The following is a 26617-nucleotide window of genomic DNA, read 5'->3' on the forward strand; positions in this document are numbered from 1 at the left end:
GGCCCAAACTGGTCCAAGCGGCCATGTGTGTAGTTAATTAGGTGTGAGACTGAGTGTGGCAAGTGCTAAGTGTTTCATCACAATGGTAGGTAGGAGACAGGACAGGCGCTGTGAGGCAGCAGTGCTAACCACTGTGCCACCATGCCACCCACGATGGCTGGGCTAGTTCTGTTTCTGGTAAGTGTCATCGCCCTAGAAAGTTGATAGTTAGAGATTCATGAATGGCAATGCCAATGAACATCAAGAGGTGATACTTAGATTCTCTCTTATTTGAGATGGGTGTTACCTGCCACTTGGGTAATGGGAATTTAACTTGCCATTTAACTGCTCAAGCCTGGATGTCGTCCATGTTTTGCTGCGTATAGACACAGACCTCATCAATCTCGGAGATGTTGTGAATGATACTGATCATTGTGAAATATTGGAGACTATCCTCACTTCAGCTACTTCATCAATAACCTCCTGTCCGCCATATGAAGTTGGTTGGTCCCAGGACACTATGGTGCAGAACACTTGCAGTGATGTTTTGGGACTGAGATAATTGACCTCCAACAACATCCTGCTTTGTGCTAGGTATGAATATAACAAGTTTCTCCCAGTTCTCATTGTCTATAATTTTATTATAGTTCCTCAGTGCCACACTCAGATGTGATACAATGGTGATATTAAGAGCATGTCTCCTAACAGTGTACTGGCACACTGACTGCTAGACAGAACACAATATCCTCCTACATTGTTCTTTGAATCAGGATTGAATCTCTGGCTTGGTGGTAATGGTAGAGTGAGGCATATATTATGCCTTGAGGTTACAGACAGTAGTTGAATACAATTCTGCAGTTGCTGATGCCTCATGAATGCTCACTTTTGAGTTGGAAGATTGAAATCTGTCACATTTAGCACAATGTAGTGCCACATAACAAACTTTCAATCTCAACCCAAAATTGAGTACAATAACTCATTGACATTGCTGTTCAAATAAATGGTTAAAACAAAAGATTTTGCATTTAAGATTTGAATTTTTGGGATGATTTAACGTAATCTGATAACAGTATCATCAGGATCTGAACAATTTGATATTGGATCAAAACCTTTGGTTAGTTTACAATTAGCAATGCTAATGGCCTTGAATTTACAGTTAGACTCTGACAAAAGCTTCCCACACAGATTTAGTGTTTGCTGTGGCATGGATTTCTCCTTGAATTTAGTGCCAAGCCTAGGGGCTCTCCAGACATTAATAAGAATGCTACATCAGACAGTATATGATGCCAATTCCATTGAGGCGTTATTTTGGACCATATAACCAGGATGAAAAATGTAAGAATCCTTCACTTTCAATTTCAATTTTTCAGAGTGAAATAAATTACTTATAGAGTCATAGAGATGTACAGCATGGAAAAAGACTCTTTGATCCAATGTCAACCAGATATCCCAACCCAATCTAGTCCCACCTGCCAGCACCCAGGCCATATCCCTTCAAACCCTTCCTATTCATATACCCATCCAAATGTCTCTTAAATGCTGCAATTGTACCAGCCTCCACCACTTTCTCTGGCAGCTCATTCCATACTAGCCTCAGCGTGAATAAGCTGCCCTTAGGTCTCTTTTGTATCTTTCCCTTCTCACCCTAAACCTACGCTCTCTAGTTCTGGACTCCCCCACACCAGGGAAAAGACTTTGTCTATTTACTCAATCCATGTGCCCCTTATAATTTTGTAAACCTCTATAAGGTCACCCCTCAGCCTCCAATGCTCCAGGGAAAACAGCCCCAGCCTGTTCAACCTCTTCCTATAGCTCAAATCCTCCAACTGTGGCAACAACCTTGTAAAATCTTTTCTGAACCCTTTCAATTTTCACAACATCTTTCCGATAGGAAGGAGACCAGAATTGCATGCAATATTCCAACAGTGGCCTAACCAATGTCCTGTAAAGCCGCAACATGACCTCCCAACTCCTGTACTCAATACTCTGACCAATAAAAGAAAGCATACCAAATGCCTTCTTCACTACCCTATCTATCTGCAACTCCACTTTCAAGGAGCTATGAACCTGCACTCCAAGGTCTCTTTGTTCAGCAACACACCCAACGACCTTACCACTAAGTGTATAAGTCCTGCTAAGATTTGCTTTCCCAAAATGCAGCACCTCGCATTTATCTGAATTAAACTCCATCTGCCACTAAGATAGAAGCTTAAATATCATAAACAAACTTTATTTTAAAAAATACAAAGAGCTGCAGATGCTGTAAATCAGCAAGAAAAACAGAGATTATTGTAAAAACTCACTTTGGATCCAGTGACCTTCTTTTGTTCTGAAAAAGGGTCGCTGGACTGAAACATTAACTCTGCTTTCTCTCCACAGATGCTGCCAGACCTGCAAAAGTTTTCCAGCAACTTCTGTTTAGTTTGTTTAAAAAAACTGGCCCAGAACTTCTGAATGGATTTGGAACAATTCTGACCAATGCCAATCAGAGGAAAAGTGCTCTTTGACTTGCCGGTGCTTTTTGCAAGCAGTATTTCAATGCTGGCCACTCGAGCAAAGCAAGCTGGGTCGGCCTCATTATGAAGGTACAGTGTCCCAACATGATACTGGAGGAGCTGAGATGTCTCTTAAAAGCAGCAACAGACCGCACAGAGTCATAAAGATGTACAGCACGAAAACAGACCTTTTGATCTAATGTGTTAATGCCAACCAGATATACTAAATTAATCTAGTCCCATTTTCCAACACTTGGCTCATATACCCCAAGACTCTTCATATTCATATATGCATTCAGATGCCTTTTAAATGTTGTAATTGTACCAGCCTCCACCACTTCCTCTGGCAGCTCATTCCATAAACGCACTACCCTCTGCATGAGAAAGTTGCCCTATAGGTCCCTATAAAATCTTTCCCATCTCACTTAAAACTTGTGCCCTCTAGTTTTGGACTCCCCTTTCCTGGGGAAAAGACCTTGCCTATTCACCCTATCAATGCCTCAAGATTTTATAAACCTCTAGAAGGTCACCCCTCAGCCTTTGATGCTCATGCAAAATAGCCCCAGCCTACTCAGCCTCTTCCTATAGTTCAAACTGTCCAGTCCTGGCAACATTCTTGTAAATCTTTTCTGAAAGCTTTCAAGTTTCACAACATCTTTCCTATAGCAGGGTGACCATAGCTGAATGCAACATTCCAAAAGTGGCTGAACCAATTTCCTGTACTGCCGCAACGTGTCCTCCCAACTCCTCTACAACTGCAAAGCTAGCAGCTTTCAATTTTTAAATAGTTATTTTTATTATACTTTCCTAGTTTCTTTTAGATGTTTTGTATTGCTATTCATATTGACTCACTGCTAATGTAATATTTCAGAAGTTTCTTCTTGACATTCAAGAACATTGTTGCTGATAATTCCAGTCATAGTTAGCCTGTCTTATTTACCAATTATAATTCTTAGTGAATGGGTGTGAGTGAGTGAGGCATGTGGATAAAGTGTTGTGGGGGTTAGGTATATGGGTAAGGGGTTAGGGTGACATCTGGTAGTGTGGTTGTGGGTAGGTGGTGGCCTGGAAACTGAAGCAGAGTGCATCGAATTGGGAAGACTTTGGGGCAATGGTGTCAGACAGAAAATTTTATAATTAGCCAGGTGCTGGAACAGATTTCAATCCCTCTAGTGTTTCCTTGGTAACTAAATTGGGTAAGTGAGTTGAAACTTTCAAGTGTCTAACTCTAATGCAGAGCTGGTGATGTCTTCAAAGGTTCCAGACACCAGGTAATTGACATTGAACAATTTCTACACAGTCAGGTGTGCAAGAACATTTGCAGTGTTAATTGACATCTCCTGCCTACGTTGCCGCAACTATCTTTCTATTCGAAGATCTGAAAATGTGATAACTTGTATCACAGCAGTGAATTTGACATGCCACAAACAGAAATGTAAAATTAGTTTTCAGGGCTACTGTGACCTAATTGTCAATTAATATGAACTAGTACATTATTAAAAATCTAATTGCAACTTATTCAATACATATGAATGACAGCATAAAAAAAGTGAGTTACCGTCAGTTTGGAGCTTTTCATTGATTGGGAAAATTTGAAATTCTGAAAGGTTTAGAATCATGGATTGAACATTTTGTATCTCTACATATAACTACATATATGTGAACACCAGAAGTTGCTACTCCAGTAGTTTAAGGAGAATAATGATTGTGAATATTGATAACTTCACCATTACTATCTCAAAGTGCAGTCCAATTTTATGCAGAAGCTGAATGTGTGACATTTTAAACTAAAGTGCATAATTCTGATGTCAATTTGCCTCACTTGAATAGTCCAAGTTGGCTAAGATTAAATTTCCTACATGGTGTGATACTACATGTGTTTCTACATGGTGTAATTGGCGAGTTACTTCAAGTAAGCATGCTTATAATAATTTGTTCAGGTTGCTTTATATAGGTTCTACCTGATATCAAAGTTATTTCAGTTGGGACTCTATAGATATTCTTTTTCTTATGCATTTTAGTACAGATAAAATCTAAGCCCCTAATCTAATCAAAATGTCTTGTAAAATAATTGGTCAATAACAAAAAAACAGTTTATATTGTAAGTTGCCTGTTCATCAATACTTTGAGTCTCACTCCAGCATCAAAATGAATTGAGACAGTGAAGTAATGATCGAATTGATCAGTTTATTGCATAAGAAATGTGCAGTTAACAATATTCTTTAAATCAGTACACTCTCTAATTATTCTCATAATTTCTCTTCAATAATAAAAACTTCACTTCTCAGAAGTAGGAGAGGAGCAGCTATACATTTTGAAAACCAGTGTTGTATTTCATTTCCCAAAGGATTACTAGACATATCCAGACAAACATAGTTCTTGAGAAGATATATGCACCTATAAGCAGCAATTATACTGGCTGTGCGTAATTTGAATCCTTTAATCCCCAAGTTTCACAGCAATTGACAGAAACAAAACTCCCAGGGATTTCTGGTTTCTCAGCTGAACCAAATGGATTTCTAAATTTGAAACTTTACATCTCTCTTCAAGCTTAAAACTCATATTACTGGTAGCCAGTATTACAAGTAAAGCAATGTATAAGTCAGAATTTTGTACAGTTATTCTTGGGAACTGATTTGAATATCTTGTGAATTTAAAAGGTCAAATGAATCAGTAAATACAGACAGTAGAAATTCACATATTGAAGCCATAAAAAACATTAGCAGAGAGCATAACATTACATTTGAACAATGCTTACCACTATATGTCAAACCAAACTTAGATTTGTCAGATAAACATCAATTTGAAAACATCGATAGACTGAACAACATCTGTATTCCTACACATTCATGGTACTGACAATTGTCAAATATGTTTTTCTTAAAAGATATAGTCACATCTTAAATGCAATCTATAGCACAGACAGTCCAAGAAGAATCCTAACCTAACACACATACAGTTTAGAGAAACCTTTACATTAGAAAGCCAACTTTCAGCTTTGGTTAATCACAACCTGAAAGTTTCTTTGTAAACACAGGAAATGTATACGCAATTCCAAACACAAATATCCTGCTCACAAAAAGTTTTTTGAATGCTCCCAGAAAAGGAGACTAATGGAGAAGATTTACTGCATATAGCAAATACTTACCAGAAGATTTAAATGGTTCACTCCATTGCAGCAAAATTATTGTAATAACATTATGCCAATGCAATGTAATGAGATAATTTCTATGGCAGTGTTATTCTTTTCAGAAACTGTCTCAGGAATGTGATTTCTTCACTTGCTAAATGTATTAATTAACATGTACTTTTATAATTTATATCACTTCCTTCCAAAAGGAGAGACAATGTTATTTAATGTACAGCCCCACTCTCAGGTTATTAATTGCTTAGTACAATAGGTAGTGGGCATACACACTGTTCTTTGCATGTTATAATCTATCCAGTATTGCAGGATCAAGCTTACATTCAAACACATAATATTACATCTTTTTTGACTTTATGTTGAATATAAAAGAGTAAAATAAAATAAATTCAGCAAATCCACATTTGAACAGAGTTACAGTATAGAAAGCAACAGCTATCAAGTGTCAAAAATTGCCTTTTACAACGGGCTCACATGCTAGTGGTTGACCTAATGCCCCCAGTGGCCAGCAGCAATCACAGCGAATGAATTGAAGTGAATTACTGTCATGTTATTAATAAGCTACATAACTACAATTACTTAAAATGTTCTTCTTGGGAACTTCAGATTGTTAACTCAATCTGATTCATATGAGTGTGTGTGCATGCACATATGTGTAAATACACTTATACTTATGTGTGTGATTGCACATACACAGAGCAATGAGATTGCAGATTTTGTTCTTATTTTGGTTTTCGGGCTGAATTTGCTCATTTTTTGAGTGTTGGTTTGATGATGTCTCTATCTTTCCATCATAGTTTGAATCACTTATTTTCGTCCTTTTTGCATCAACACAAAATGATGTCAGTAAGATCCAGGGAAGTACAGTGGTTAAATAAAAATGGAAAATGCTGTAAATACTCAAGTCAGGCAGCATCTGTGGAGAGAAAAACATAGTTAACGTTTCAGGTCTGTGACCTTTCATCAGAAAGGAGGAAAAATAGGAATGTAATAAGTTTTAAGGAATGAAAACATCAGGAAGTTGGAGGTTGGTTGGTCCAAAGGGAACGGTTGGACAAAAGGGAGTGTTTGTTATAGGGTGCAAATTTGTAGAAATTCAACAACAAAAGGCTTCATGGTGTAAAAGCCAAAATGAATGGTAATGAGAAAGAAATACAGGGCTTGAGTTTACAATCTTCTTGGGACTGGGTTGGCAGATGTTTGGGGGAGACATGTGGAACTGGCTTAAAATTGTTCCCATGCTGGATACTCATTTCCCAGTGCCTAGCTTCCCATCTCTTTCCTTGCCACATTGTAACAATGACAACAGACCAGTACGCCTGAGAGTTAACAGAGTCCCTTATGTAGCCAATCAGTAGTCAGTTAAGGATTTCTCCCGCTACACCGGGATTTATTCACAGTTAATAGCCAATGAGAGGATATGCCTCCTTTACCTCCTGCAGCCATTAGAGACCCCTTCTTAGTCTTTTCTCACCTCCTGTTCAGCCTGTCACACCTCTTTTGAAGTTTTGCCTGCCTCAATCCCTATTCTTCCCTTAGATCCTGGCTTCCACTGCAGAACACTTTAAATGGGATGGACTGTAGTCCCAGCGGTGCCCACTGCTCCTTGTAGTGCTTCTGGGACTAGTGAAATGGTGACTATTGAAGCTGTCAGAAATGTGATTTCCTGGCTATATGGAGGCAGAGGTCAGTGTCAAATCAATTAACTGCCCAGCAACCATTAAATAGTGTCATACAGCACAGAAACAGACCCTTTGGTCCAATCAATCTGTGCTAAACATAATCCCAAATGGAAGTAGTTCCACCTGCCTGCTCCTGGCCCATATCCCTCCAAACCTTTCATATTCATATTCTTATCCAAATGTCTTTTAAACATTGTAATTGTACCCAAATCGACCACTTCCACAGGAAGTTCATTCCACATGTGCACCAACCTCTGTCTAAAACAATTATCCATTTTTAAAAAAAATCTCTCTACTCTCATCTTAAAAATGTGCTCCCTAGTCTTGAAATCACCCATCCTAGGGAAAAGACACCTACCATTAACTCGATCTATACTCCATATTATTTTATAAACTTCTATGATAAGGTCGCATCTCAACCTCCTAAACTCCAGTGAAAAAAGTCCCAGCCTATATAGCCTTTCTTGATAACTCAAACCTTCTACACCCAGCAACGTCCTGGTAAATCTCCTCTGAACTCGCTCCAGCTTATATTTCTCTTCTTGATGATGTGGGTATCCCATACCTCTCCCTTCCTCCATTAAAAATCAGGCCCAAAGAACTACCTTGATGAGTTATGAATGTATTTGCGGATCTTCTATCTGATCATAATAAGTGAATGAAGAAAAAAACAAGTTAGTAAGAAAAATAAAATACAGAAAAAAATGGAGGGAAACCTGTATTTGAATCCAGAGGCTTTAACATTAATAAGTAAAAGGGGAGGTGTTGCTCTTTATAATGCATTGTATTTCATTGGAATACTGCAGCTGCCTAGGAATGCCAGAGTGGGAGTAAGGTTGAGAATCAAAATGACAAATAACTGGAATCACTGAACTATGCTTGCAGACTGAACAGAAGTGTTTTGAAAAGCAGCCGCCCCATTTCCATTTGGGTCTCCCCTACATGGAAGAGGCCACACTGTGAGCAGTAAACACAGCATTGTTAACTGGAAAAAGCACAACTCATTCATTTTCTTACTGCAGCATCCGCAGTATTTTGCTTTCATGGTTGGAGCATTCATTTGTTGAGTTTGGTGGCATGAGTTTGTTTACAATTAATGCTCACTGAGCTTGATTTGTTCAACCTGGCTGTGGACTTAGGATAAAATAAATAAGCTGTTAAAAGAGATGGAAGCCAGAGCTGACGCATGGAATGGAAATTTTAAAGCACTTTAAATAAAACCTGTTACATATGCAAAATCATCTCATCATTGATCCAAGATATGACATACAGCAACTTTTGAAGTACATTTGTTATTCTTCAGACACATCCTATCTTATTATTTATTTGAGATTGCATGGTATATTTTATTTAGAGTGACAAACGTAACAACTAAATAGATAAGAATAAAAAGGAAACATAAAACTAAAACAAAATGGTAGCAGACTGTGCGACTACTTTGACTCTTGGTCCCTTCATAATAAGAGTCATCAAGAATTATTTTGTTAATTTCTATTAATTAGGTCAAAGGGTGATTATGAATTGAAATTGTATGTCAAACAGTTGGAGGGAAATAGAAATGAAAGATAGTTGTGAACTTTAAGTTAGAGTTGGAGTAACATTTTATGGGGATAGTTTGAACCTTCCCAGTCTCCAAAAGGAAAGATGCTACCTGATAGGTCCGGAAGCCGCCTGTCCCTCAGATATAACGCACAACAGGACTGGGCTAAATTGATGGAGAATGGGACTTTTGCCCCTCAGTGGGAGGAAATCCCACCCTCTGAAGATGCTAGCTAGTCCACATCAGAATGAGGTCATAGGCATGGCTGAGATTGCAAACAGTTCCAGGATTTGGTCCCAATGGAACCAAGTATCTGTACATAAGGAGCGTCGAGCATTGTGGGTTTGTTCACCTTATGGCAGTCAGATCTCTTAAGGGCTTTATTTAGACTATTTTGGGTTGATGCATACTTTCAGGTTTCTAAGTTGTTTTGTGGCTCCCATGCCACTGATCCATTCCATAGAAGTAATTACTTTCCTGATTACTTCCTTCTTTTCCAGCTCTTTCATCTTGTCTTCCTGGCTGGCTTTGGGGATTGCTAAACTTTCCTCATACTGAAACTTGACTCATAGATGCTGAGTGGCTTGCACTTTTGTCTACTTTGTGATGGTAGTCTCCCAGAAGACATCCCAAACCTGTAAATGCATTGATGTACTCCTCAATAGAAATCAATGTTTGCAAATCTGTTTTAGCACATTGAGAGTTACCAGTCCAAGCTTTTGAGCTATTTTGGTTGAGATGAGTGGTCTTTGATTGCCAACTATGTTCTACAAATCCAGACATTACATTACTGCACTGGGCTTGCAGAGTAATCTGTCTTCCTAGGTTGAGTATGGTGCCATCATATAGCCTTAACATTATTTCTGAGGGCTTCATTTTTGGATCTACACATTGAGCCAATTCTCACAAGTCTGCAAAGATCATGATGCTGGACAACACATTGGTGTCTATCTGACAAGTTTTGTTGACCTGATGTTGTTCTTCTGCAGTCATCATTACAACAGACCTAAATCATATATCACCAATCAACCAGACTGGATGAACAATTGGTTGGGTTAGGTGGTTTAAGGTGATTTGTCAGTATTTGCCATTTTTTTTCTCAGTTGGCCATTTGTATTTGCTTTTGACCATGTAAATATACACTTGTTTGTAAAATGGTTCAACTTCTTCCAGTGAGGACACTACCTTCCTCATGCTAGGCATGCCCTTTTCTCCTTTCCATAAGATCCCCCATGGTATTTCCATCCTGCTCTTTGCCCATGAATGGTCTGCCCTTTGGGCCTAGAGTATCTATCAGCATCATGCAAACGCTAGTCTGTTGTGCCATGAATTTCCTCCAGCTGCTCATTTACAACCTCACTACTTCTGCACATGTCAATTACTTTCCTGAAAAAAATATTCCCCACTCTCAGTAGACATGGACTTACTGCAGATTCTCTTATGCCAAATGCAATCCTGTCTTTAATTCATCCCAGATCAGGATGACTCTCTTCCAACTCACAGAGTGAGTCTAGGTGGCTGTACAGATTGATGTAGCTCTGTTATACTTGGGGCAGATGGTGGTCACAGAAAGGTGTGGGTGGGGCATTCGTGTGGCTGTATACTCCTTTCACTGTTTTTGCCTGGATTCTGTTTTGTGTTATCTCTTTCAAACTCGGGGCTTAATTGAACATGTATTGTTCATAAATTACAGCCACTTGGGACTTTTGAGTCTGTTTCTTTCTGCTTTTCAGAGTGACTGAGGATGGATACACTTTGGAACCGTATCTTCCCAACAGTGATAAGAGAGTAGCAATGTGTAAAAGTTACTCTGACTTGTTAAACAGATCTATTGCTATTTCACAATTTTTCCATTGTGCATGCAAAGGCTGCCAATTTTGCTTCATATTACTTTTCATTTCAACTCGAATTTAGAGGGGTAACGCAGCAGCCTTTCTCCTTCCCTGATTACATGTTTCAGCTGTAACCTGTTTCCTTGTTCTTTTGAGAAATTTATTTCAGATGTTTTCATGACTCTGAATGTTCTTGTCAACTTTTTTTTTACATTTGTTCAGCACTCAATTTCAGTTTCACTTCTGACACCATGTTTGGTGTTCAGAACAAAGCAATCTGATCGGAATGATGGCTTTAATAAAAGTGTCTCTAAGATAGCTGCCTGCAGGGTGTGTGCCTCATTGCTGAGGTCACATGAATCTGGCAGACCAGGAAGTGCTTATGTACATGATTATACTTTAATCCACACAGTTTGGCAGCCAATCTCATGGACCTAACTTCCTGGGAAGGTAATCTCTACTTGCGTGATTTTACCATTTGGAATGAGGAGGGAGTTGGCTTTTAAAGAAGGCCCAGGCATTAAAACCCTTTTAAAACAAAAACTATCCCTGAAAAGGTTAATTTTGAACTGAAAACAAAATTTTGAGTTAACATTAGGATGCAATTGGCTTATGTGGAAGAATGGTCCATTGGAGCAAATGTTTTGAAGACGTCCACCCTTATGCTAATTCTTAAAATGAAATCTCATCAATTATAAATTTGGTAAAACTAATTTACATTACTGATGTTTAAATATTCTTACAGAAACAAAATTGCAATAAGTTATCTTTTAAAATATAAAGTCTGATTTCAAAGGAATATATTTTATCATTATCATAAATTATATTAAATTATAATAAAATTATATAAAGATAGATTTATGGGTAGACGATAAAATGTACATCAAAGAGTATACTATTTATTCTTGGTAATTCATAAATGTAACTTTTGCAAAGCAATTTTCCTTCAGGATACAACTTTATATTTCAAGTTGCTTTCAGCCATAAATGCTATAATGCAACCATAATATAAAAGACGGATTACTATTCAAAAGTTACTCTTCAAATAGCTGCTTAGCAACTTCTGAAGTGTAAAATGGTTGGTATTAGAATTGTGTTGTGATAGCCTGCTTTGAAATGACACTCAAATTAAAACATGTTTTGGGTGGCGTGGTGGCTCAGTGCTTAGCATTGCTGCATCATAGCACCAGGGTCCCAGGTTCGATTCCAGCCTATCTGTGTTCTGGACTATCTGTGTGGAGTATGCACATTCTCCTGTGTCTGCATGGGTTTCCTCCCACTAATCCAAAGATGTGCAGGTCAGGGTAAATTGGCCATGCTAAATTGCCCACAGTGCTAGGTGCATCAGTCAGACGGAAATGGGTTTGGATGGGTTACTCTTTGGAGGGTTGGTGTGGACTTGTTGGACTGAAGGACCTGTTTGCACACTGTAGGGAATCTAATTTTAAAAAAATGCATTACATTTTTGCAAAACAAAAAAGTTTGTGATATAGAATTGTAAATATATGCATTTGTTTTCTTTTTACATGACAATACCTATTTTGACATTAATCTTTTCAACAGCATAGGAGGAATGAATAACGTATTTCAATGGCAGTTATGAGAGCTCTCAGTTCTTAGGTAAGAGATATCAAGCTGGAATAATGTGCTATATTAGAGAATACTTTCATGTTTATAGAGTATTTTTTAAAATTACTTTGTTAGGTTTAAATAGCTTTGTGGTATCTGAACAAAGGTTATGTTTTAATGTGTTAATCATAGATTAGATTAGATTAGATTAGATTAGATTAGATTTACAGTGTGGAAACAGGCCCTTCGGCCCAACAAGTCCACACCGACCCGCCGAAGCGAAACCCACCCATACCCCTACATTTACCCCTTACCTAACACAAACAAAATCATATATGATAAATGTGAATGTCAGGATTGGCAAAAGCTAATCTGGAACATTCAATCATTGAAGTACGATAATTACAGAGTCCCCTACATGCATATCACTGAATGTAAAAACCAGCTGAATGAGGTTTTAAACAGTATCCTTCAGTATTTTCAGAATGGCAACTTGGTGCAGTTTGATTAATGCATTTGAATATGGATTTATCAGAAAAAAAATATAATCAGTCACTCTCTATGAGCAATCAGACTTTAAATAACTCAAAATGAAATTGAGGAATTATATGCAATTGCTGGCTCATAATTGTGTACAGTGGTCAGCTTCTTAGCAGATTTTTAAAAAATAATCAGAAACCCTTAGTATCACTGCATGCAAAAAGTAATTTTCAGTGTCTAATGCCTGTTGTAAAGCACGACGAGTGGGAATTATGAATGATAATTAATTCATACTAGGGTGAGGGGCAGATTAGTTGGGGTGCATCTATTGTGTTATTTTGTAAACCTACAAAAACATAACAGAAACTCAATTTGAAACTGGTTTGTACAAATATAATTTGTACTTGAAATCCTGTGCTCTGTTCCCTGATGCACGTAGGCTGAAAACAAAAACACAAGGAAATCTAATGGAAACACCAGGCCACCGCCTGACAATCTTTCCAAAGCTCTTTTGTGAACTTATTTTTAAAAAGTTTCAGAGAGCCACTATCATGATTGCCCCCCAAATTTCTGATCGTAATCATTAATCTTTTTACTTCCTTCCCATTCTATTTCAGCAATTTGCATTAGAACCTGCTAATACATAGTTTCCCTGGTGGCATTACTGGCCAAAGTATGATTGCTGGAAATGCTGTTTGATTTTCTGCTAAGTGCTGGTGTCTTTGCCTTTTGTTGCCTGTGAAGACAGAAGGAGCTAAGCGTTGAGAGGAAATCCTGCCTGAAGTTTGCAGAGACCAGGTTGTACAGGATAGGGTTGACAGTGGAGCTGACGTAGAAGAGGACATTTGTCACCATGTAGAAGTAATGATAGAAATCGTAGAGAAAGCTAGAAGAAGTAATAATAGAGGTTAGGATTGTAAAATGCAGCAGAATCAATCACAAACATACATTAAGAAATAAATGTACTAGAAATACTCAGCAGGGTAGTCTAATCAAGAATATGCCATCCAAGAGTCATTAGTATTAAGGCAAGTTGCTGGAGAAGTTCTCAAATGTATTCCTCAGAATCCATCCAAAATTGTTGTAATCTGAAAGATGTTAACTGCAAACCATCAAACTGCATTAACATAAGATTCTCTTATTAAGGTTGGAAAGAGATATTAAAAAAAATTAGATCTGGTAGCCCCCTTCTACAAGGTTAACTCCTGGGTAAAGCAATCAACCACAAAGAACAGGAAATTCTTTTCAAATTTCTTTGTGGTCTTTAACAGATGCAAAGTATCATTGGATTCTAATCTATCATAAATTAATCAAGTAATATTACATCAGTCATAGTTTCCCATTGAACATTTAATAATCTCTGCTTACTTTCAACATCAAGATTTCCTTCATTTATCCAAATGAGCCTCCCCAGGGTTTGAATTTCAGCTACTATTCCATCAGCCCTTTTCCATTTTTCTTGTCCATCTCTAGTTGTCCTTGAATGAGAGTCTGGCTTGATTATTTAAAGGGCAATTACTGGAGTCACATGTAGGTCAGTTCAGGTAAAAATGACTGACTTCTTCCTTAAAGCATATTAGTGAACCAGATGGGGTCTTGTTAGTATTACTGAAACTAGTTTTTTTTATACTCTGGATTTATTAATTGAACTCAACCAGTGCCATGATGGATGTTGAACCCACTTACCCTGGGCATTGGCTTGTCCCTTTGAGTTATTGGTCGGGTGACATTACTGTTACAGCACTATCACCCCTTATTAGCTGATATTGTCAGTAATTGATGGTCCTTCTCTCCTTCAAATCTGCTGTAATTGCCCATCATCAAAAAATATCAAACTTGACCCTACTATCCTTGTAAATGACCAAACCACACCAAAACACCATTCATCCTCTGAATTAATTGATCCTGTTGTTGCTTCCAAAATCCATTATAAAAATTTGATATTTGAATCCCTTCAAGAACCAATCTTTCTGTACCTGCCACAGTAACAAAGCAATTTTTATCATGGGCATTGTATATGACTTTGGCACTGGTAAACTATTTCTCCTTGTTCTTCTCAGCTTATCGTAACATCTCTCATGGTTGACCACACCCTCCTCCTCCCATTATCCCCCTCTAATCAGCAGTTGAAGGGACTCTATTTGCAATGTATCATTCTTACTTATCCAGTTCCAGCCAACAAATCACCTCCAATGGCTTCTCTTTCTGCCCCTGCACCTTATCTCTGGTATTCTGTCAGGATCTACAGGATAATCCTATGATCCAATATTCTCTTTATCATTAGGATACTTTCTATCAATGGTAATATAAGACCACAAGAAATTGGAACTGCAGGAGGCTGTTCAGTCCCTCGAGCCTGTTTCACCATGCGATAGGATCATGGCTGATCCAAAATTCCTCACATCCACTTTCCTGACTTTTCCCCAAAACTCCTGAATTCCCCACTGATTGTGAATCTATCTATCCTAGCATTGAAAACACAGAAGACCTTTGCTCCCACTGCTCCCTGTAGCAAGGAGTTCCAAAAACGCACAATCATCTGAGAGAAGATGGCTATGGTCTCTGGTCCTAGATTTTCCCATGAGGGGAAGTATCTTCTCAGCATTTACCCTATCAAGAATCCTGTATGTTTCAATGAAATCAGCTCTCATTCTTCTAAACTCCAGTGATTCGCATCACAACCTGTTTAGCCTTTGATCAAAAGGCAAAGCATCTATCCTGGGGATCATCTCAGTAAACCTGCTCAGAATTGCCTTCAATGCAATGATATCTTTCCTTAAATAAGGGGACCAAAACTTCTCTCAGTTCTCCAGATGTGGTCTCACCAACACCTTGTACAGCTGCAGTAAGCATTCCCTGCTCCTATACTCTGCACCCCTTGAAATATGGGTGAATATTCCATCAGCCTTCCTGATACCTGCTGCACCTATGTTCTAGCTTTCTATATTTCTTGCACAAATAGTTATGAACTCTGTGAACTATTCATATCCCACTCAAAACCTACCTTTCCACCAATGTTTATGTTCTTTGCAAATTTGGCTGCAGTACATTTTCTTTCTTGCTCCATGCCATTAATGTATATTGTAAACAGTTGCAGTCTTAGCATTGATCCTTGTGGAACCAACTGACCAACCTGGTAAACGACCCCTTATTCCAACTCACTGTTTTCTGCCCATCTCCTAATACTACCTCCATCACTGTGGGTTTTTATGTAATGACAAACTTTAGTGAGGTACCCTGTTGAATGCCTCCTGGAAGTCCAATTCCAACACATCTACTAAGTTCTCCTCTACCTTTTCTGGTTGACACTTCCTCAAAACTTCTCATAAATTCATCAGACATGATTTCCCATTCACAAAGTCATGCTTGATTAATTGTTGATTTTCCAAATATGCTGCTATTACTTAGTTAATAATTGAATCCACTACTTTTCCAATAATAGGTGTTGGATTAATTGGCTTATAGTTACCCGCTTTTTGCATCCCTCACTTTTGAAATGGAAGTGTCACATTGGCAGTCTTCCTATCCTTTAGCAATTCTCCAGATTCCAAGGATTTTTGAAGACTTATAACCATGCATACATGATCTCTGTAACTATTGCTTTTAGGATCCTAGGATGCAAGCAAATCAGGGCCAGGGTTATTAACTGCTTTTAACCCCATTAGTTTGTCTAATACTACTTCTCTAGTGTTGCTGATGGTGAACAACATCATCTCTCTCCCTGTCAACTGTCGAAGGCTAAACCAGAAAATTCAACTTTGGTGTCATATTTGACGATGAGATGAACTTCCTACCACCCATGTGTGTCAGCACAAGGACTATTTTTATCTCCATAACATCACCCTGCATTGTCCCTGTTTTATTCAGTCACTGCTGAAACCCACACCCATTCTGTTGTTACCTGACTATTCCAATCCATTTCTGGTTGGTGTCTCACATTCTACCTTTACTTAGTTTGAAGTCCTAACTTCACCCTTTAATGTATTTTACGCTGATCCACATTGTCCCCAGGTTTTAAACAATGCCTTGATTTTAAAATTATCATGTCTATCTTCAACTCTCTTCATGTCTTGTCCCTCTGTAGCTCTGTAAGTGTCTTGAGCTCCATAACTCTCTGAAATATGTGCTCCTGGCTAATTCTAACATTTTGAGCATCCTGATTTCAATCACTACACATAGGTGCCTGTACCTTCAGCAACCAAGGCCTAATGAACTTCAATTCCGTTCATAAAGCTCATCATCTCTTTTATTGGTGGCTCAGTGGTTAGCCTTGCTGCCTCACAGTCCCAGGGACCCAAGTTTGATTCCAATCTCAGCTGGATGACTGCGTGGAACTTGTACATTCTCCCTGTGTTTGCATGGGTTCCCTCTGGGTACTCTGGTTTCATCCCACAGTCCAAAGATGTGCAGGCTAGGTGGATTAACCATGAGAAATGCAGGGTTACAGGGAAAGGTGGAGCTGGGTGGGATTCTTTTTCAAGGATTGGTTTGTACCCAATGGAACAAATGACTTGCTGACACACTGTAGGGATTCAATGATTGCTGTCTTTTTCCCTTTAAGACACTCCGTGGAACCTGTTTCTTCAATCAAGGTTTTAGTCGTCTGACCCAACATCCCTTTTTTATGGCTGAGTGTCAAATTTTATTTGAAAACAATGTTGTAAAGCAAATTGACAATTTGAAACTATATTATAGGTACTATGTAAATACAACTTGTTGATAACCCAGAAGTTCATCAGAATATTTAAGGAGCTGTCATAAAAGGAAAAAAAGGAAAAGGACAATTTAGATCATTTTCTATTTGTTGGTTAATTTTCCATCTATGTGAATGGATATTGCTCTGATAAGCATAGCTCAAAGGTCAGCATTGGATCCACTTTTGGTTTTTCTGTATATATCTCAATGATTGCAAAGATATAAAAAGTAAGAAAAAACACTGAGAACTGCAAAAGACTTCAGGCAAACAGACTGATATGGACAGGGATGGCAAATGCAACTTAGTGTCAATGAGCGTGTGGGAAATACATATTGCACAAGAGAACATATTTAAGGGAAAGGTACTGAACAATATGAATGAACAGCAAGTCCCAGTGGCTTAAATGCTGTAACAGTGGGGAGGGGCATGTTGTGGTATTGTGGTGATGATGCCGGGGTGATGGTGATGGTGATGGTGATCCTAACAATTTGGGGATATGAGTTTGTTATGAAGATGTGGGTGTACTGTACCTTTAAGAGAGTTAAAAGCTCACAGAACTACCTGACAGCACCTAGCATTCTGAACAAGACATATTTTCACCTTTTGGTCGATAAATAATATTGTTATTATCTGAAAGGTGGAATCCTAAGGCGGAAATGGAGACCACAGCAGGTTAGTGAAGACGAGAAATGGGCCGAAGTGCACCAGACTGTGTTGCTGATAGCATACAGACAGGAGGTGTTACGGGTAGCACATGAACTACCTGTAGGAAGTCACCAAGGAGTACGAAAGACTCAAGCTAAAGGACAAAAATATTTTTATTGGCCTGAAATGCGTGAGGATGTGGTTAACTTTTGCGGTACATGTCATACATGCCAAAGGGTAGGTAAGCCACAGGCGGTAATGAAACCAGCACCTTTGTTGTCAATTCCCACATTTGGAGAAGTTTTCATGTGAATTATAATTGATTATGTAGATCCCCTCCCAAGAACCAAACATGGGAACCAGTACTTGTTAACCACAATGAATGTGTCTACCAAATTTCCGGAGGCAATTCCATTACGGAGTATCAAGGCGAAAAGGGTAGTAGAGGAGTTAATAGCTTTCTTCACACAGTATGGGCTACCCAGAGAGATTCAGTCAGAGCAAGGTTCAAATTTTACTGCTCGGCTGTCTAAGGAGGTTATGGATAGCTTAGGTATTCAGCACTGTAAATCCAATACGTATCATCCTGAATCCCAGGGACCATTAGAAAGGTGGCATCGGCCTTGAAGACCATGTTGAGAGCATACTGCCAGGATTACCCGAATGATTGGGATAAAGGTATCCCATTCGTATTTTTACCATTAGAGATGCCCCAAATGAATCTACTCAGTTCACTCCCACTGAGTTAATACTCAGGCATGAAGTAAGAGGCCCTTTTAAATTAATTAAAGAGAACTTGACAGGATCAAAGTCAGAGATCTCACGTTCAGATTATATTTCGGAGGTGATAAAGAGATTAAATTGAGTAGGTGAATTAGCTAAACAGCACTTAAAGAGGGCACAATATAGAATGAAACAGATGGCAGATAAAACCTCTGAGACTCTGAAGTTTTTCTGATGGGATGACGTGTCAGTACTGTTACCAGTGATAGGAGATTCATTCAAAGCCAGATTTAATGGTCCCTATCAAATGGAGAAAACATTGATTCTGGTGAACTTTCTAGTAAAGATGCCAGATAGTAAAAAAAGGTGTTAGGAATGTCATGTGAACATGTTGAAAATGTATTATACTAGAGAGAAAGAATTGGAGAAACAAGATGTTCATTACTGCCCCGCCGAGTGGATGTGGATTTTGAGGTGCCTCAAAATAGATTTTAAAAGTGAAGAAGTCCTTGAGGAGTGGGATAGGTTAGTATGCTATCTGTCTCAGGAGCATAGGATGTAGTTGAAAGGTTTGTTAGACTAGTATAAGGACATATGTAAGAATCAGATGAGGAGGATTAACACTATTGTACATGAAGTAGATGTAGAGAATATGACTCCAATAAAACAACACCCCTCTTGGCTTAATCCTTTCAAAGCCAGACAGGTCCAAATGGAGGTGGAGGCCATGCTCAATGAGGACATCAACGAATCAAGCCAGAGAAAGTGGAGTTTGCCGATCATCTTAGTTCCCAAAACGGACAGAGCTCAACGATTCTGCATAGATTATCGGAAGGTCAACGTAGCTACAAAATTGGGCTCAAATCCAATTCCTAAATTGGAGGACTGTATCGAGAAAGTCAGACAAGCCAGTTACATCACCAAGTTGGACTTAATGCATGGTTACTGGCAAGTATATTTATCAGAGACGGCAAACCAAATGTCTGTGTTTGTACCCCAAATTGGCTATGTCAGTTTAAAGTGATGATCTTTGGAATGAAGAACGCACCTGCACATTTCAAAGGTTCACGAACAGAGTTGCGGCTGGGTTAACAAACTGCTCAGTCTATTTGGACAATGTAGTGATCTTTAGTAAGTCCTGGAAAGATCACGTTGTACAGTTGGCAGAGCTCTTTGAATGACCACAAGAAGCAAAATGGGTGATAAACATAAATAAAACTGAATTCATGAAAGTAAAGGTGATATCCTTGGAACATAACATCGATCATGGAGGGTTGACCCCCATGGAACGCAAAGACGAAATCCATCGAGGAATTTCCACGACCAACCTTGAAGAAAGCGGTGCTTTGATTCTTCGGATTCAGTGGATTCTATCAGAAGATTGTTCCAAACGTCAGCAGTGTAATGGCACCGTTAAACAATTTGCTGAAGAACACAAAAATTTGGTTGACAGAACTATGCCAGGAGGCATTCCAACATTTGAAATTGATATTAGCCACCAAACCAGTTTTAAGCTACTCTAAGCTTTTCAAAACCTATTAAAGTTGCCATAGATGCTAGTGACATAGGAGTTGGAGCTGTTCTCCGATATGAGGATGGGGAGGGGATTGAACTGCCAGTTGGGTACTTTTCAAAGAAGATCAACATCCACCAGAGGAAAAACACTGCAATTGAAAATGAGCTATTGAGTTTGGTACTGGCCTGACAACATTTTAATGGGTATGTCATAAACAATGCATCTGAGACGGTGGTGTACACGGATCACAATCTGCTTACATTCTTAGAAATCTTTAAAGACAAGAATGTGAGACTATTTCATTGGAGTCTTATATTACAGCTTTTAATTTAAAAATCATACTTGTTGCGGGTCAGAAAAATGTAATTGCAGATGCGTTATTGCGGATTTAACTGATAAAGTTTATAGGAGATTTGTCTTTATTTAATGTTATACACAGTTATATGGGAAGAAGTTAAGGTGAACTTAGATTAAAGTTATCAGTATGTTACGGTAATGTATTTAAAGAATAGAAAAAAAATGAAGCCATCTTTTCATTATGATGGTTCATTTTTTCTTAAAGGGGTAAGTGTTATGAAGATGTGGGTGTACTGTACCTTTAAGAGAGTTAAAAACTCACAGAATTACCTAACAGTACCAAATGTTCTGAACAAGATATACTGTAACCTTGGTGTCAAACAGCTAGATTAGCTGGGTTGCCTGGAGACGACAAAACAAATTTGAATTCGACCAATCAGTTTAAATTATACCCGCCAAAAACCCAAACTCCAATCAAGTTTGAATTTAGTGGATTGACAATATTAAAAGCCATTGACACAATCCAATGCTTTGGCGGTATAACACTGGGAAGAATTTAACATTTGGGAGAGAATTGCCAAAAGACCAGTAGATGTAAGCTGCTAGTCAGAACTCTCTGAGAGGTATCTGTTTAGAGGAGTTTGCACAGAGAAACACATCAACACCGACCTGGAGAACAAATCTACAGGTAAAGAAAGAAGATTTGACCACTGACTAATTTTGAAATTTGAAGTTTTAGTAAATCTTAATTGGGGATTTTATCAGACTTGTATTATAGAAGGGAAAGTAAAAGATAGATTAGAGGAAGGAGTTGTAAATAGTTGTTAGTTAATTATCCTCTGTTAAACTTTAAGAAATAAAGTTAATTTTTACTTTAAATAGTTCTTGGCTCTCGAATTTTCACAGATTACTGCATGGGAAATCTTTTCGGTGTTGCTGGTTTAAAATAAGCAGGAGGGTTAATCCGTGTCGTAACAAGTTCAAATCCCACCGTGACAGATGGTAAAGTTTAAATTCAATAAATACTTGACATTTCAAAATTTATTGTTACTTGTATTTTTGAAAATACAATAAAATGTGTATAAGTCACCACAAAAATAGCTCAATTTAATTACATAAATTATATCTTAAGAAATGAGATAAAGACAAACATAATTCTTTGCTCATTCCACGGCCTTTTGCTTTCATGAACCAGCCACTTCCAAAGACGAAGGCCTGCCCGACCACCAAGGATAGCACGGCTGAGGCAACTGCTGAGGACAGAGGCTTCTCCAACTTCTGAGGATGGGGTCCTGTCTAACTGACGAGGACAGGGTGCTCTCAAAACTGCCAAGAACTGGGGCTCTGTCAAAATTGTCAAGAACTGGGGGGGCTTGTCAAAACTACCAAGGACTGGAGCCTGTCAAAACTATTTAGCACCAAGGCCTGTCTAAAATACTGAGGACTGGTAGCCTGTTAAAACTGTCAAGGACCAAGCAACATGTCAAAACTGCCAAGTACTAGGCCGATTGAAACTGCCAAGGATCAGGGGTTGTCCAATCAAAACACCTCAGCCGCAGAAAGAAGAAAACGTGAATTTGATATGAAAGTTGAAATAAAGAAATGATAATAAGAAATAATAAAAACAAATATGGTAATCAGCTGAAAGGGAGTGGATGGGGCCAGGAGCCCGAACATTACCTAATCTACTATTTCCTCCAGCTTGCTCTATCATAGTGGTTGTATAACCACTATTGTTAAAAACTCATCTGGTTCACTCATACTTTCAAGGAAGAAAATCTGTCAACCTCAACCAGTCTGGCGTACATAAGATTCGAAACCCACAGCAATATGGTTGACTGTTAGCTGCACTCTGGAAAATTAGGCATGGGCAGTAAATACTGGTTTAGTCAGTGACATTTGCATCCAATAAACATCTTAAAAAAAAGAGTGTTCTTATACAATTTCCAAAATGAAGAAGGAATGATGAAATTTTATACAAAAATATAAGCGAGGTCACATTGTAAAAACAAACAATGATGCTATAGAGACCTTCAATCTGGATTTATCATAATTATGCAAGGAATGAGACAATATGGTTTTAAGAATAGCACAGGACTACTTTCACTGGATAAAGCTAAGCAGAGACTTAAATGCTGTTTGAGTTATGAAGCGCATTGATAGAATGTATATTAAAAGTCCATTTTTCCTGATTGGTGATTCAACAACAATGGTTCATCAATTTAAAATGATGAATAACAAATAAAAAAAACCCTTCTCAAAACCTAATGGAAGATCAGAAATATTTTGAAAATTATAATTCCCATCAATATTACAGATTGCCTTGAAAAGTATCATCCTTGCCAGGCAGCACAATTGTACTGCTGATCCTTAGCATCACTGGATGCAAGGAAAGCCCAATCAACTTTTCTAAAGCATAAAAGGACCATTTATATTTTAAAAATTATTTCTGCATTTCCTTGTAGCCACAATACATCTGCTTTCACTATCATCCAGAATTTCTGACAGGCAGATAAACGGTTGGAGAAGCAGGAGTCAACTCCCGCAGGGGCATGTTGAGTCCCAGGGCTGCGGACTGGGTGCAGTTGTTGGGTCTTAGGGATGCAGAGCTGAAAATGTGTTGCTGTTTAAAGCGCAGCAGGTCAGGCAGCATCCAAGGAACAGGAAATTCGACGTTTCGGGCTAAAGCCCTTCATCAGGAATGAAGGGCTTTAGCCCGAAACGTCGAATTTCCTGTTCCTTGGATGCTGCCTGACCTGCTGCGCTTTAACCAGCAACACATTTTCAGCTCTGATTTCCAGCATCTGCAGACCTCACTTTTTACTCTTAGGGATGCAGACAGGCTATTTGGTCCAATGGTAAGGGAGGGAAGGTTAGGTTAAATCCCAAGGGAGTATTGTATCAAGTAGCAGGGTGCTTCAGGTCCCAGGACTCAGAAAAAATGTTCAGACTGGTGGAAGGGCAAGCAGGGGTGGGTCAGTGAAAGGAAGCTGGGTAGTGGGGAGGGAAGGGTACATGCCATGATGATTTTGATCCGTCAGTTTCTGGAAAGGATGTCAAGTCTTGGCCTGGGAGTTATAATGGCACAGGGAACATTAGGTAGGGTATGTGAGGTAAGTATGTAATCAGTTGAATTGTTGTAGGTGTAATATATTTGGATTTCCATAAGGCATTTGATAAAGTTCCTCATAAAAATTATTGTATAACATTGGAGTTTACAATATTGGGCATAGTGCATTAACATAGATTGAGGATTGGTTGACAAACAGAAGACAGAGTTAGGATTAATGAATCTTTTACAGGTTGGAAAGATCAAACTAACTGAGTACCACAGGGATTAGTTCTAGGGACTCAATTATTTACTATCTGCATTAGTAGCTTGGAGGAAAGGACAGAGTATAATGTATCCAACTTTGTTGATGACATAAAAATATGAGGAAGTACGTGTTGTGATGGAGATGTAAAGAAAATGGAAGGGAATACTGATATGTCGTGTGAGTAGGCAAAATCTGTCAGATAGAGTTTAATGTAGCAAAATGTAATGTCATATTTTATTAGGAAGAATCAAGAGACAGAATATTATTCAAATGGAGAGACTGGAAAAAGTGCAACTCAGCTGGCTCTGGGTCATTTTTTTGTGCATGAAACACTAAAAGCTAGCACGTAATTGCAGAAATTAATTAAGATGGCAAATCCAATTTTGGCCATTATTGCTAGGGATTAGTTTAAAAATGGGGAAGTCTTATTGCAACTGCACAGAATGTCAGTGAAGTTGCATCTGAAGTACTTTGTACAGTTTTGGTGCCCATATTTAAGAAAGGATGTATTGGCAGTGGTGGAATTTCAAAAGTGATTCCCAAAAGCTGATTCCTGGGATGAAGTGGTTGACTTATTAAGAAGAAGGAGTGTTTGTCTTATTGAAATAGACCAGACACTAAGGAGGTTTGACCGGGGTAAATGTTGAAAAGATGTTACCACTAGTAATCTTGAAATAGGGTCATAGAAGTGGAGAAATTTCTTCTCCCAATGGGCACTGAATGTCAGGAATCTTTGATCCCAAAGGGACATGGAAGCTAGATCACTGAAAGTATGTAAAGAGGAGGTAGCTCAATCTTTAAAATATTGGGAAGTTAGGGACTATGCAAAACTGACAAGAAAGTGGATTTGAAGCCTTGAGCTGACAATCAAAACCTTTTGGGATGGTGGGGAAGGCTTAAGGGGTTGGTCCAATTTTTCAAGTTCCTATGTTCTTGTTGTGTCCCATTCAGATTCTTTCATCTTTAATTCCGTGGTTACAAAAGCTAAACATGTTGAGTTATATACAGAAGAAAAAATATTATCATAACTGTCAGTGACAGCAAAATGATACATCAGTCTGAGCAGTCAACCATGCCTGAGATCTCCAGTCAGATTTTTTCTCCTGTTATAAATTGGAAATTGCCTTCCATTAATTCAGTTAGCAGACTATTCAGAACATTGTCAAAATGTCTAATTATGTGAATAAAAATTACATTGAACTCTTCACCAATTTCCTTTGGACCTTCTCATTATATTTTACAGAATGCAGGACTGAGCTGCCAAAAATGAAATAAATTGAATCCTGTCAAAACAGAGACTGTTCTGACAAAATGTAACACACTTCCAAAAAATAATTTCACATCAGAACAATCAGAGAAAGAATTGGCTATTTTCTCAATTTATGTTCAACACTTTAGCATTCTAACTTTCCCAGCCTGTCTCAAATTTTATTTAGATCTCTTAAGGTGCTTTTTCACAATAACAAAAACATTACCTGTAGATCAGATTATAGTTATCCCAAGACAGTTCACAGGAGTTTTATACTACTAAAGATTATGAGGTACTTTCAGTTTGCAAATATTTTTGACAAACACAATGTAGATTTTTCCTATTACCTATTAAATATCCAGAAATGACCAGAATTGATTGAGCACAGAATTCCTTCCTATCAGTTACATCTAAAACCCATGCAGAATAGGAGCATCTTGCACACAGTTGCTGAAAAGAGTTGAATTATGGTATCTTGTAAGACAATTGCTTAAATACATATAAAAATATTTTTGATGCTGCCTGGCTTCTTCCAGCCTCCTGCTTGGCTATCTTGGATTCCAGCACCTGCAGTTTTTTTGTCTCTAAACAAATATAAAATATGCTTAAGGGAAGGTACCAAGCCAAGAGTTATATGTTTTGTAAATCTATGATTTGCAAATCTAGAAATGCCAATAGAGTCAGACATTAGATCATGTTTTATAGTTTGTGATTAAAGGAGACTGTGCTGCACTTTTGAGCACAACTTAATAAAAAAAAATTACTTGTTGATTGTTTATCATTATAATATTATCAGTACAATATTTTAAATTGGTACACATCATCTCATATATCCATATATATGAGACTAAACTCTCTTTTCTTCTCTTAAAGATAAAGCCAAAACGCCTGATAGTTGAAAGTTGTGTGCAGTTAATAATTTGATTGAGGGAATCATTCGTTTCTCTAAATTCATACAAGTGTAAACTGCAGAAGGTGGTCATTTGGCCAACCATATCCATCTTAATTCTTGTCATATAGTTGTGCTCCCTGATATGTTTCCATTTTGAACATTGTCTTTCATGTAGGAAAGTGAAAATTTAATGGATCTGAATTTTAGAAATTTAACTCATTTGAATCAATATAGAAACACTAGTGTTTTGCTCAGTTCATTCATTTATAAATTGGTAATTTGCTGTATAAATCATAATCAAGATATATTAATTAACAGAACGCTCTTTTGATTTTTAATTCAATATACACCATGAACATTGTCATCAAACTAGAACCTTAGTCAGTCATTAAGCACTCACTCTGTCCAGAGGTGTTTAGGGACATAACAGAACATAAGTCGGCGTATGTGATATGGAAGCCAGCAGACAACAAAGGCAATGACCACAGCCCCTGTCAAAAAAAAAACAGATTTATTACTCTTGCTGTATATATTTGTACTAAGTATTTGTATTGCAACAC

The 26617-nt window shown here is 38.1% G+C and overlaps 1 protein-coding gene across 1 annotated transcript in view; it reads right to left on the reverse strand.

Annotated features, from left to right (window-relative positions):
• Positions 1–13358: 13358 nt before the first annotated feature.
• ntsr1 (neurotensin receptor 1 (high affinity)) overlaps positions 13359–26617 on the reverse strand; it is a 51125-nt gene continuing 37866 nt past the window's right edge. Inside the window, exons 3-4 of the mRNA XM_060835923.1 lie at positions 26458–26548; positions 13359–13608 (exon numbers count right to left, since the gene is read on the reverse strand). Of these exons, the coding sequence (XP_060691906.1) occupies positions 13359–13608; positions 26458–26548 (341 nt within the window). The remainder of the gene's footprint in view (positions 13609–26457; positions 26549–26617) is intronic.

This window comes from Hemiscyllium ocellatum, chromosome 15 (genome assembly GCF_020745735.1).
Source record: "Hemiscyllium ocellatum isolate sHemOce1 chromosome 15, sHemOce1.pat.X.cur, whole genome shotgun sequence".
NCBI lineage: Eukaryota > Metazoa > Chordata > Chondrichthyes > Orectolobiformes > Hemiscylliidae > Hemiscyllium > Hemiscyllium ocellatum.